The sequence below is a fragment of the Ranitomeya variabilis genome, chromosome 4 (assembly GCF_051348905.1).
Source record: "Ranitomeya variabilis isolate aRanVar5 chromosome 4, aRanVar5.hap1, whole genome shotgun sequence".
Classification (NCBI taxonomy): Eukaryota; Metazoa; Chordata; class Amphibia; order Anura; family Dendrobatidae; genus Ranitomeya; species Ranitomeya variabilis.
Window position 1 is genome coordinate 143588629 of NC_135235.1, and position 14662 is coordinate 143603290.

The 14662-nt window shown below is 45.7% G+C and overlaps 1 protein-coding gene across 1 annotated transcript in view; it reads right to left on the minus strand.

Moving 5' to 3' along the window:
* Window positions 1-800: 800 nt before the first annotated feature.
* LOC143767761 (uncharacterized) overlaps window positions 801-14662 on the minus strand; it is a 105263-nt gene continuing 91401 nt past the window's right edge. Inside the window, exons 4-5 of the mRNA XM_077256282.1 lie at window positions 5390-5536; window positions 801-880 (exon numbers count right to left, since the gene is read on the minus strand). Coding sequence (XP_077112397.1) covers window positions 801-880; window positions 5390-5536 — 227 coding nt within the window. The remainder of the gene's footprint in view (window positions 881-5389; window positions 5537-14662) is intronic.

The following is a 14662-nucleotide window of genomic DNA, read 5'->3' on the forward strand; positions in this document are numbered from 1 at the left end:
AGATCCATAGAGTCTCCATTTTTCATGATCTGAGGCTGGGTGAGGGCTTACATTTTACGTGCAGAGACAATGTTTTAATGGATACCATTTTGAGCTAAATACAAGATTTTGCTTGACCGTTATAGCATTTTATTGCAATGTTGAGGCAACCTAAAAAGCAGTTCTGAGGTTTTGATTTTTTCTCGTTACGCCGTTTACCGATCAGAATAATTCTCTTGATATTATGATATATCAGGACTTTTAGAAAGCGGCAATACCAAATATGTGTAGCAAATAGTACTTGGACTTTCGTGAGTCTCACTGTATGGCTAAGCAGTAATTCACAGCCATATATGGGGTATTTCTACATTCAGCAGAAATTGTGGGACACATTTTGGTGACATTTCTACACATTTCCCAGTTTGAAAATGTAAAATTTGGGGTTAAAACTAAATTTTGGTGTTAAAAATATAATTATTTTTCTCTTCATTGACCAATGCTATAACATTCTGTAACCCACCTGTTGTGTCAATATCATCACTCCACCTCTAAGTAAATTAATTGAGAGGTGTAGTATGTAAAATAGGATTCTTATGGGGGGTTCTGCTGTTTTGGCATCTCAGGGTGTCTGCCAATATGATGTGGAACGCTCAAACCAACCCAGCAAAATGTGAATTTCACTCCAATATGGTGCTTCTCCTTGTGAAAATGAAAAATTTGGGACTAAATTTAACATTTTTGTGGAAAAAATGTGATTTTTTTTTAAATCTTTACTGCTCTAAGTTATAAAATTTTATGAAGCAGCGAAGGGTTCAAAGAGCTCAGTTAAATTCCTTCACTGGTCTAGCTTCAGTAATGGTGTCACTTGTGTTTTTTTCACTATTTAGGCACATTAGGTAATCTACAAATGAGAAATTACACAAGCATACCATTGCATAAAAGTCTACCATTGCATCAAAGTCTGCTTTCCAAAACATCGCTCCTTTTCTGAGCCTCACCTTGAGCCCAAGCAACAGTTTAACCCCACATATTGGGTATCGGCACACTCAGGAGAAATTACACAACAAATTGTATGATGAAATTTCTCCTGTTACCCTTGTGAAAATGCAAAATTTGGTGCTAAAAAACATTTTTGTAGGAAAAATTGGATTTTTTTTTACGGCTCAACGTTATAAATTTCTGTAAAACACCTGGGGGTTCAAGCTGCTCACCACTAGGGTTGAGCGAAACAGGTCGGCAATTTTCAGAAGTCGCCGACTTTTAGCAAAGTCGGGTTTCATGAAACCCGACCCGGTGTGGGGTCGGCCATGAAGTCGGCGATCTTCTGAATCTGGAATCGGAATTCCGATACCGATTCCCGATATGTTTAAGATATTGGGTATTGGTATCGGAATTCAGATTTAAGTGTAAAATAAAGAATTAAAATAAAAAATATCGCCATACTTACCATCTGACGGGAACCTTCCTTCCTTAGAATCAGCCTTCCAGGACCTCGCGGTGACGTCGCGGCTTGTAATTGGTCACGCGGCCGCCCATGTGACCGCTCGCGCGACCAATCAGAAGCCGCGACGTCACCGTGACGTCACCGAAGGTCCTGGAAGGGCTGATTCTTAGGAAGGAAGGCTGCTGGAAAGAAGCAGGGCGTGTCCGAGGGTGAGTATATACCTAATAGGAATATACTCACCCTCGGCTTCGTTCTGGCAGCCTTCCTTCCTAAGAATCAGCCCTTCCAGGACCTTCGGTGACGTCATGGTGACGTCGCGGCTTCTGATTGGTCGCGCGAGCGGTCACATGGGTGGCCGCGCGACCAATCACAAGCCGCGACGTCACCGCGACGTCACCGCGAGGTCCTGGAAGGCTGATTCTAAGGAAGGAAGGTTCCCGGTTAGTACCAGGGCCCGTCAGATGGTAAGTATGGCGATATTTTTTATTTTAATTCTTTATTTTACACTTAAATATGGATCCCAGGGCCTGAAGGAGAGTTTCCGCTCCTTCAGACCCTGGGAACCATTGGAAACCCAATGCACTGCATTGGGTTTCGAGTTTCGGCCGACCCCGACCCCGACTTTTTTATAGGATCGGCCGATTTCACTCGACCCGACTTTTGAAAAAGTTGGGTTTCGTGAAACCCGACCCGATCCTATAAAAGTAAAGGTCGCTCAACCCTACTCACCACATATCTAAGACCCTGAGGGGTCTAGTTTCAAGAATGGTGTCACTTGTTGGGAGTTTCCACTGGTTAGTCACATCAGGGACTTTCCAAACGCAACATGGCATCCACAAATTATTCCAGCAAGTTTTGCATTCAAAATGTCAAATGGTGCACCTCATCGTCCAAGCCCTGCTGTGTTCCCAAACAGTAGTTTTCCCAACAAATGGAGTATCAGCTTACTCAGTAGAAATTGCTCAACAAATTTTATGGTATAATTTCTCTTGTTACAGTTGTAACAATGCTAAATTTTGGGCTAAAAAACATTTTTGTGCGGAAAATGGAATTTTTTTTATTTTCATGGCTCAACGTTATAAACTTCTGTGAAGCTCCTTGTGGTTCAAGTTGCTCATCACACATCTAGATAAGTTCCCTTAGGGGTCTAGTTTAAAAAAATGGTGTCACTTGTGGTGGTTTCCACTGTTTAGACATATCAGGGGTAGAGATGAGCGAATATTTAAATGTTCGATTCTGATTATGATCTCCAAATTTGCAATGTTTGCTGATTAATTTGTCGAATATTCTTCGAATATAGCTGGATGCCATTCAGGTTAATAGGAGGCAAAAACAAACGCATGGACAACACCTTATAATGATGCCAAATTCTGCCAAAACACATCAAATGAGGGACAGACACCAGAAAAGTGGCCTCAATTCACCCACAGTACAAATTTTAGCATGTAACTCAAGCAATCAGCCAGGCATGAGGTATCAGGATCTGGGACAGCATTTACAGCTTTCAATTGAACGTCACAGTAAGAGGAGGTGGGTGAGGGATCAGTATAGGAACCCTTTGCTGTGAGCCCTGATGCCACATGCAACATCTCTAACTGCTTTCATGCTGAGCCACACTCTGGTGGAACAAATATCAGTTTTGTAGATTACCATTGTCAGAAATATATAAGGATAGTAACGCAAGTAGTTGAGTCGAAGGAAGTGGAGGCCTGGTGGTCCCAGAGGCCAACTGCTACAGGCAACGCGCATGATGGAGACCCAACCAGGAGTGTTCACATATCCAAAAATTATTGTCAGACACCACAAAAGTGGCATCAACTTCACCACAGTAGAAATAATATAATAGGGACCGACAGGTCTTCCACTACACCCAATACAGCAGATGGACACCCACCCAGGAGTGTTCACATTTAAACAAATGAGGACCTTACACCACAGAATTGGCATCAATTTCATGAGAGTAGAAATAGTATACTAGAGAGTGATGGGGTATTATGCCAGATGACCTGGCCTCCACAGTCACCAGACATGAACCTAATCGACATGGTTTGGGGTGAGCTGGACCGCAGTGTAAAGGCAAAAAGGCCAACAAGTGCTAAGCATTTCTGGGAACTCCTTCAAGATTGTTGGATGACCATTTCCGATGACTACCTCTTGAAGCTCATCAAGAGAATGCCAAGAGTGTGCAAAGCTGTCATCAAAGCAAAAGGTGGCTACTTTGAAGAACCTAGAATATAAGACATATTTTCAGTTGTTTCACAATTTTTTGTTAAGTATATAATTCCACATGTGTTAATTCATAGTTTTTATGCCTTCAGTGTGAATTTACAATTTTCACAGTCATGGAAATACAGAAAAAAATTTAAATGAGAAAGTGTGTCCAAACTTTTGGTCTGTTCTGTACCTATACTGGGATCATGTTGCAGATAGTGCAGCAAGAAGGCACTCATATGTCGGGCTCTACCATGAGGTCCAAGTTCATGCTGTGTTGTTGGAGGGGCAACAGTGAGGCTTGTTTCTTCCTTCCCCTCCCACCAACCATGAACAAAAGAGGGGGAGGAGTATCCTCTTCATTTAACCGTCGCTTGCCATTACCTCCTGCTCCTCCATTTGTTACTCAGATCTTGCACCTTTGATAACATTTTGTCTGCTATCACAAGCCCCCCTCAAACACAATAATCCACCCACCCTTGGCACCCACCTGTGCGATGACAGTCTTGAACTTAGAGACAATTTTATCCCTTCTGCATCCTCCTCTGCTTCCTCCTCTTCTTCTGGGACCATCATCTCCTCCTGTAGGCTATTCAAAATCTGCTCCAGAATAGTGATGCTGATGATGGCGGCATCAGAGCTATTCATCTTATTATCCATTTCGTAACTGTGCGGAAAAGTGCAGAGGTCCTTAATCTGTGCCCCCTCTGTAAACATAATATGCACCATGTACCTACTGTGCTGGCCCAGGCTATATGACAAGACATACTGTGTCAGGGCGCGTGCTGCAGCCACAGTCTCTGTAACATGTGTAGAGTGGAATTCCACTGTGTTGGCACATCGCACATCAGACAGTTAGTTGGTATGGACAAAGACCTCTGTAACGATGCAAGTCGATGACCAGAGTGGTGCGAACAGTGGAAATGAGCACACAGCTTACGCGCTTACTGGAGCAATCCACCCAGGCCAGAAAAGTAGTGGAGAAAATGCTGTATCATCAGGTTGAGGATGTGAGCCATCTACAAGGTGGAAAGGTAGCATTTCCATGGCTAACAGATTGGAGATGGTGGAGTTCAACCTCTTAGCTTTGTCATACGTAGGAGGAAACAATCTTTTATGTGACCATAACTGCGGAACCGTGGGCTGGCTGCAGTGCTGAGAGGGCAGAGTACGGTGAACTGGACAAATGCTGGACTGTGAGAGAGGTGCAGGTGGAGATGTTATGGTGCATATAGAAACTTGTGGTGTGCTTGTTCTCTGACATCGGTCAAATAATAACAGACATGTCTGCTTCCATTACAGCTGAAGGCGGGCTCTCAGTCAGCGTGACTAGAGCGGATAAAGAACCTGAGGTTCTGCGATCAAAGACCTGCGTCTCAATAGTTGGCACGGTAACAGAGGAGGAGGAAGAAGCAGATGCAATTCATGGGGTGGGTGATGGTGGGTGGGGTCTGCTGGTCTGAATTTTTGCACAGTGGGATTCCCACAGTATAGCATGCTTATTGCGTATGTAAAAGGTACATATAAGTAGTAGTCAAATTATTGCACTTTTTAACTCGACTCAGTTTTTTTTGTTGCAAAGTTGGCAGATTACGTGAGTTGGCTCATCCTTTTCAGTGTAAAAAAAGGCCCAGGCTAGGCAACCCTTGCCATCCCTGCGAGCTGCAGCCCCATGGACACTGCTGGTCACAGGCACAGTTGTGGCTGAGGATGCATTGCTTGTCGTGGATGCATCACTATGTGTCTGCAACGTACAGCACAACGTAAACTCCTTGTCTTCTTCCTCAGATAACCTACTCAGTTGTGTGCCTCCATGTTCATGCCAACTGGGTTCTAACATCTCTTCATCATCATCCTCTGTGTTACCACATTCCTCGCCCTTGGATTCAAATCCTCCTCTTCCTACCCTGACAGCACAGTAAAGACCGCATGAGCCTTAGATATCTGAATCTCATCAGGATCACCTCCCCCCAGGGATTAACATCTGATGACGAGGGTCAGGATGCTGTTCAGACCCAACTTCGTCCTGCCCCGGATCCAAGCTAAAAAAAAAATTCCGCACTGGTGCAGATTTTCTCCTCTTGACTCTGTGAAGCTTTTGAATACACTTCTGATGACCATGGCATAGAATGTGTGACTCCTCCATCTGTGGTTCTGTATAATCTGTTGTACGGTTGGAGATTTGGGATGAGGGGGGGAAGCAAGGGGAATTTGAGTGCCACCTCTGTGGACTGTTCTGGGTAGGATGTTGAGGTGGAGAAAGAGGAGGAGAGGCCATTTGAAGCTGCGCTTGCCATCCACTCGAGCACATGCTCTTTCTGGTCATCATCGACAAGGCGTACTGCTGTGCACCTGACAAAGAAAGGTAGTGGAGTAGCCCATCAAGTAACAGAAGTTGTCACTTGTCTTTGCATAGGACATGACTTTGGTTCACTAGTGCTTTCACAAACATTACCACCTACCCCACATACACCTTAAACACCAAGCCTAATTCCCCTTCCACCACAGCCTCGCTTTTTCCCAGTCATGTTGCTCAGATAGTGTGATAGGATTGTCACAGTATTAGCAGCAAATAATTAGATTTTAAACTTTGCACCACCTCTGCAAATAGCTGAATTTCAGTTACAGTAAATTCCAAGTTGAAACATGGCATGCTGTATCTTGTTAGTCACAGAAAAAAATTGTTTGAGTATGGATGAGGCCTCTATGACAAAGAAGATATGCTACAAACAATTTCAAAGTCATGTCCCCTACTGTATGACACTAGGAACAGAAGAATTTTTGTGGCCTCTGCATCAGGCCTCTATAGCACACTACATGCTACAAACAATTTGAAAGTCACATCCCCTACTGTATAACACTAGGAAGAGAATAATTTTTTGTGGTCTCTGTATCAGGCCTTTATAACACACTAGATGCTAAAAACTATTTGACAGTCAGGTCCCCTAATATATGACACTAGGAACAGAATAATTTTTTGTGGTATATGGATCAGGCCTCTATAAGGGTATGTATCCACTGTCTGGAAGCTCTGCGCTTTGGACACAGCGGATACTACACTCCGCCCAAAGCACTGCCACCTGTTGTACCCTCAGCGATTTCAGATGTGTTCTTTGAACACATCCAGAATCACCGCATCGTATTTATAGACTGGGTTATTTATCTTGTGGAGATGGAGCGTCTCCGCAAGATAGACATGCTGCGGTCTATAAAGACGTGCCGCATGTTCGGTTACACAGGGCCGCTGGATGCGGCCCTGCGCGCATAGCGGAGATGGGATTTCATAAAATCCCCTCCACTATGCTGTAACATGTTGACACTGCAGATTGGATGCTGCAGCTGTCCGCAGTGTCCAATCCACAGCAAATCCTGAATGTTTACTGACCGTGGAAACATACCCTAACACACACTAGAGGCTACAAACAATTTGAAAGTCACGTCCCCTACTGTGTGACACTAGGAACAGAAATTTTTTTGTGGCCTCTGCATCAGGCCTCTATAACACACTAAATGCTATAAATAGTGTTGAGCGAAACCTTCCGATATTTGAAAACATCAGTATTGGATTGGATCGGCCGATATTTGAAAAATATCGGATATCGCCGATACCGATACCCGATACCAATGCAAGTCAATGGGACAAAAATATCGGAATTAAAATAAACCCTTTCTTTCCTTGTAGGTTCATTCAACATGAAGGAAAACAACTAAGAATAATGTAGGATGTATTGGGGGAGGTGGCAGAGACATTAGAGGCATAGAGGTTTAGCCCAATCCAATAGAATAGCAGGAATTTAAATTTTTTTTAAAGACGTTCGGAGTTACAAAGATATTGACTATGTTAAGATTTTTTATATTTTGTCAGATATTGATGTTTCACTAATTCCATGCTCTTCACCTTCTTTTTTACTTCTTCGACACATTCTTCTTCATCATCCTCAGCAGCAGCATCTTTTACATCAACTTCTTCTTCACCTTCTTCCTATTATTCTTTTTTGTTACATTCTTCATATTCTTTTTAGTCAACTATTATTCTCCTTCATATTCTACTTCTTCATCATATTCTTATTTGTGACAGGCATTCCTGTATCTGTTATCTATAAAAGTTTGAAGATTACACCTTCCGTTCTGCCTGTCACAAGAGTTACAACAGGATTTGTCCACGTTCAGTTTGACTTGCAGCAGCAGGCTTTATCCAGGGGCACGACGAGGAGGAACGGACTCACACCCATACAATGCTTAGTCATACAATGCTTATAATTTAGAAAATATCTTTTGCTCTGATGTTTAGTCTTATGCTTAATGTTCTTCTGCTTTGTTCTGCAGCTTCTTGTTCTTCTGCTTCTCGGTCTTCCGGGTCGTTGTCTCCAGGGTTGACGTCTCCATGGTCGTTGTCATCATTGGGGTGGTCTTCAGGGTCGTTGTCTCCAGGGTCATCATCATCATCAGGGTGGTCTTCAGGGTCGTTGTCTCCAGGGTCGTCGTCTCAGGGGATGTCATCTCTGGTGTCGTTGTCATCTTAGGGGTGGTCTTCACAGTCATCGTCTTTAGGGTCCTGAACTTGAAAATGTAGCAGAAGGTACAAGAAGGCTGAGAAAATGCAGAGAACCAGCTGATGGAACTAGAACCCATATGGCTACCCGAAGGTCCAAGAGCCAATGGAACTACCGAGGAATAGCTGACGTTACTGGAACCCGGTTACTAAGCTGCAGGTACCTGTGCCAGAAAGCACTACCAAGGACCACCTGATGTTGGTGGAGCTCGGATACATAGAAGGAGGCACCTAAGCCAAAGGCTCTGCCCGGAACCAGCTGATGGTACTGGAACCAGGATGGGGAGCAGAAGGTACAAGAGCAAAAGACACTGCCAAGAACCAGCTGATGGTACTGGAACCCAGATGGGTAGCCAAAGGTACAAGAGCCAATGGAACTACCAAGGACCAGCTGATGTTACTGGAACCCAGTTACTAAGCAGCAGGTACCCGTGCCAGAAAGCACTACCAAGGACCACCTGACATTGGGGGAACTCAGATTACCCAGAAGGAGGCGCCTAAGCCAAAGGCTCTGCCCGGAACCAGCTGACAGTACTGGAACCAGGGGGACCGATTCAAGATTGTCTTCCTATAGCCCCAACTAGTGGTGTTGGAGCCCAGGGGGAGCAGAGTGTAGGCCGAGGCCTGCACTCGAGGCAGTATAACATTTGTTGGAGTGTCAACGTGGCGGTCACAGGACACATTGCCGAATACACAGCTGGGGATCAGCTGATGTTACTGAAACCCAATAACATGGCAGCAAGTGTTGACTGTGCAAACAGCACTTCTGAGCAGCAACTAGCGCTGTTGGAGCCCAGGGTCAGCAGGGGGAGCAGAGTGTATGCCGAAGCCTGCACTCGAGGCAGTTTAACATCTGTTGGAGTGTCAGCGTGGCGGTCACAGGACACATTGCCGGATACACAGCTGGGGATCAGCTGATGTAACTGAAACCCAAGAACATGGCAGCAAGTGTTGACTTTGCAAACAGCACTTCCGAGCAGCAACTAGCAGTGTTGGAGGCCCAGGGTCAGCAGGGGGAGCAGAGTGTAGGCCGAAGCCTGCACTCGAGGCAGTTTAGCATCTGTTGGAGTGTCAGCGTGGTGGTCGCAGGACACATTGCCGGATACACAGCTGGGGATCAGCTGACGTTACTGAAACCCAATAACACGGCAGCAGGTGTTGACTGAGCAAACAGCACTTCTGAGCAGCAACTGGCGGTGTTTGAGCCCAGGGTCAGCAAGGGGAGCAGAATGTAGGCCGAAGCCTAACTGGAGCAAATTGAAAGGGAACCTTTAAACCCCCCAGGTGTTACTAACTAGAAGAGCCACCTTGTGCAGCAGTAATGCTGCACAAGGAAAAGGTGGCTCTTTTAATTATGTTCCTTGCACACTCTGAATGAAACACTTATAAAATTTTGCCTCTTATACCGTGAAACCGTCTCGGAGGTGGGAATTTCCTTCTTAATGAGCCGCAGCACAGCTGTCAAAAATACCCCCTTGATGCTGGGCACAGCATCATGAGCATTGTTTTTTTGGTGTACCAGAGTCTGCACCATTGTGTTATCCCTTGGGCATGCGCTGTTATCGTTGCCTGTCTTCTGAGATCATTTGATGTCAGCCGGTGCGGTCGCACAGCCCATGAATCCCAGCCCCGCAGTGTCTTCTGATTTATTCACACTGCAGGGCTGGGATTCATGGCCTTGCACAGTAAATATGTTCGCCTCTCACTCATGTCCTTACACCTGCTTCAGACTGCGGCGTCAGCTGATCCCTTATTGCATGCCATGGCCGTGAAGCCGCACAGTCAGAAGAAGGCGGATGGAGATGAGTGAGAGGCGAAGATATGCACCGCACATGCCCATGAATCCCAGCCCTGCAGTGTCTTCTGATTTATTCACACTGCGGGGCTGGGATTCATGGCCTTGTGCAATAAATATGTTTGCCTCTCACTCATGTCCTTACACCTGCTTCTGACTGTGCGGTGTCAGCTGATCCCTTATCGCATGCCATGGCCGTGAACCCGCACAGTCTGAAGAAGGCGGAAGGAGATGAGTGAGAGGCGAAGATATGCACTGCGCAAGCCCATGAATCACACCCCGCGCAGTGAGAATAAATAAGACACTGCTGGGTGTTATCTCGGGCAGGGCGGCCGCACAGGCGCAGCCAGCCTGACAACCAATGATGTTAGAAGACAGGCAGCGCTAACTGCTTATGGCCAAGGTTGAACATAACAGTGCAGGCTCCGGGGCAGATTCAAACTATGCTGAGGAGGCGGCGCACGGCACAAAGGGGGTTTCTGCGTGTCATTACAAAGTAAAGTCACACCTCAGGGATGGTTTAATGGTATCAGGGGACACATTTTATACGTGTTTAGTTCGACATGTGCAAGGAGAATAACTAAATGAGCCACCTTGTAAAAATGCAGCATTACTGCTGTACAAGGTGGCTCTTCTAGTTACAAACGCCTGGGGGGGCAGGTTCCCTTTAATTTGTGTTGTAGTGTCAGCGTGGCGGTCGCAGGACACATTGCCAGATACACAGCAGGAGAGCAGCTGACGTTACTGAACCCCACTTGTAGCTGAAAGAGCCAACTTGTGCAGCACTAATGCTGCAAAAGGAAAAGGTGGCTCTTTTAATTATGCTCCTTGCAAACGCAGAACTAAACAGTTATAAAATGTGTCCCCTGTCTAAGATTGCTCTTACTGAGTGTGTTGGGGGACACTCACTTGGCACGGGATTCAAATACTTAGGCACGGGTTTTCACTTAACAGTCCATGTGGTTTATTATGGAATCATAAGCCACAGAAATATGTACAAGCAAACAGTCTTTACATAAACTCTTCACATCATAGTATACGGCTATGAAATGCGGTCACTAAACACGCCGAACCTCTGTGTCCAGTTATCGTGGGTGACCGCACGCCATACAGTTCATTAATCTCCATGGAGCACAACATGCACCAACATACGATATTACGGTTGCAGTCTCTAATTATGCTGGACCTTACTCTGTTCAGTTGCCATTAGTGACTGCACGGTTCCCCATACGCTGGGTTACCTTCTAGGAGCTCCTGCTCCACGTGCTGACTCCTGTCAGTACTCTCTCTTACAGGGAAGCTGCCAAACTGGGATCACCGTCCCGGGCAATGCCTTGCTCACCAGGCCACCTGACAGTCCAGAACCTCAGACGGGCTTTAGCTTCCCCAAACGCAGTGCCATCACAGACTGCACACGCGTCCTCTCTGTGCGCTATTCAGGACGTCCATCCCCATCTGGGACCGTCCAACACACAGGCCCCCAAGTCCAAGGCCTCCCCCACATGCAGCGCCCCCTAGCTGTAACAGGGGTCACTGCATCACATACCCCCCCTCTGTTCAAACTTGTGGGGTTGAACACCTGTCACACACCAGGGGTCTCAACACCTGGTATCCAAGTCATCTTTTGGGACTCCACCCTTGTTTGGGTTACCACTTACTTTTAGGGACACCGCCCCCATCTGGGCAACTATCCCTGTTTGGGTTACCACCCCCTTTTGGGATTCCACCCCTTTTTGGGCCACCATCCCATTTGGGTCACCACCCCTTTTAGGGACACCACCCCTTTTTGCAGCTTTAAACACTTCATTTACGGCTTTGACTCACGGACACTAAACATGCTGGATCTCTCACTTCGTCCAGTTACCATGGGTGTCCGTACGCCGAACAGTTCACCAATGTCCCAAGTCACATACAGCACATATGTCTCTGGGTCGCCGTCTCTCATCACGCCGAACCTCACTCCGTTCGGTTGCCATGGGAGACCACACAGTTCATAGAACTTCACAAGCACTAACAGTTTGTATAGTACCTGATGGGAGCTCCTGCTCCACCTGCGGACTCCTTGTCAGTCCACTCCTCCGGGAAAGCTGCCTCACAGGGATCACCAACTTGCCTAAGCGGCATATCTTAGTCAGTCCAGACCCACCGAAGGATGGTAGCTTCCCCACACAGTAGCTGTCACTGGCTCTGCAGATCCCAGTCCTCACCTCGTGCTGTTCAGGGATCCGGTCCTACTCCCAGGACCTCCCAACACCCAGGTTACACAGGATCACACAGGTGGCCAGTCCGGGTACTATTCAGGACGTCCATCCCCAGCTGGGACCGTCCCATACCCAGGCCACCACCAGCAAAGCCCCACCACGTGCTATTCAGGATTCCTACTCCCAGAAAATCCAACACATACTTCCAGGACCTTCACCACTCAGGTCCAAACACTGGAACCGCACAGGACCTGTCCAGGTGCTATTCAGGACCTCGCCGGAGGTGCCAGCATTCTAGGGGCTTATTTCAGCCAGGTCCCTGAATACATGACACATTCAGTGCAGGAAGCTCTGAGCAGCAGCGCGGACGCCGGGGGACGTGACAGACATCAGAGGGTGAGTATGTAGTGTTTTTTTTTTTACTTTTACAATGGTAACCAGGGTAACTATCGGGTTACTAAGCGCGACCCTGCGCTTAGTAACCCGATATTTACCCTGGTTACCATTGTAAAACATCGCTGGCATCGTTGCTTTTGCTGTCAAACACAACGATACACGCCGATCTGACGACCAAATAAAGTTCTGAACTTTCGGCAACGACCAGCGATATCACAGCAGGATCCAGATCGCTGCTACGTGTCAAACACAGCGATATCGCTATTCAGGACGCTGCAACGTCACGGATCGCTGTCGTTATCGCTGCAAAGTCGTTTAGTGTGAAGGTACCTTAAGTACATCTTCTTATCAATTCTTTGGTCTGCTGAATTTTGACCAATTCATTGATTGTTATGGGTCCTTTGTTATGTGTATATCTGTATTGTCTGGTGAGATACTGTCCCTTGTCAACCCTCATATGACATATTGCTGATCATATTTAATTCTTATATATTTTTAATATATTTGGTTGGCATATTTCAGCTACACATATTCATTAGTATATGTTATTTAATGATGTGGCTTTGTAATAAGCATTTGGGGCTATCAATTAAATTGATGTGTGTTCTCAGGGTTCACTTAATAGGGATATTTCTATTTCCTGCATATTTCTACAGTTTATTACCCTATACTGCTTTTGGGTCATTTGCCAGATATATCGTAGCACTTTATTGTTTTGTGATGGTGGTGGTTTTTGGATAATCAGTCCTTTTTAGGGTCATACCTGCTTTGAGTGGGGCACCATATTGATTTTTGGGTGCCAACCTCCACGGCAAGGTAGAGCAAGTGAGGATGAATACACTTCCACCACCCTTTTTAGATTGTCTTTCTCCCTATCTATGTTTATTAACCATATGGAGATATGTCCTTGATCCTATAGAGTGTTATAATAATAATAAGAAGAAGAAGAAGAATCTTTATTTTTGTATAGCGCTAACATATTCCGCAATGCTTTATAGTTTGCACACATTATCATCGCTGTCCCCAATGGGGCTCACAATCTAAATTCCCTATCAGTATGTCTTTGCGTTATGCTTACGTATGGGTATTTTTTTAACTGCAGGAATAAAAGTTACATTTTAGGAGTATTTCTTTTCACAGATTAAATAATGCCTTATATTTGGCCCTTTCGTTTCAGTCTTAAGAAGATGCTCACCTTCACAAAAGTTCCTGTCACAATCTTGTATATAACTTACAAGGGCATAAGTCAATGCAATTTGGGTATAGTTTGAGAGAGATAAAATTGATGTTGAAGTCTATCCATACAAACCTTCTATGTCTCTAATTTTAATGACAGCTAGCTCACTTATACCTCAGTGATGTCCTTTTTTTCATGTCAAAGAGAGGACACCTAACATGATTAAATAAAAGTGAAATTGTTATGAAGTTTGTATAGTGAATGTGACTATTAATGATGTCTTTATAGTAAAGATGACAGGCAATTTCTCCTGTTAGTGCAGCTTTCCTCATAAATTGACCAGCACTCCTGTCGATAGGCTGTTGATACAAGAACATATTGTTAAGGCTAGCTGAACGCACCGAGTAAATAGAGATGTTTTTATTGATATTGGAGCGTTCGCAGCCCGGGGTCCACCGTGCAGGAGTACCTGTTGCTAGCAATCGGTGGCACTATATGGCGGTATGGACTAACTCAGTTAATTCACTGAGTAGCTGTGAAAGCAAAGCACTGTGCCCTGTTAGACTTCACAGAGGTACAGGCTAACTGCCCCAACAGAGAGCAGTCAGTGGTCACGCATGCACACAAAACTTCTCACCGGAGGTGCCAGCATTCTAGGGGCTTATTTCAGCCGGGTCCCTGAACACACTCTCACGTGACCACACTGGCGCAAAGCACATAACAAAGAACAATACTAGCGTATGGCCGTGCGGCCATGCGAGCCTTAAATAGTTGCATCACGTACAGGACCTTCCTAGAAGGACCAATGAGAGGCTGCCACAGAGCGTGAGCACCTACAGGACCTTCCTGAAGGACCAATGGCCTTAGCTGCAGTATCTGATCATGTGACCCTCGATCTCCACTGAGA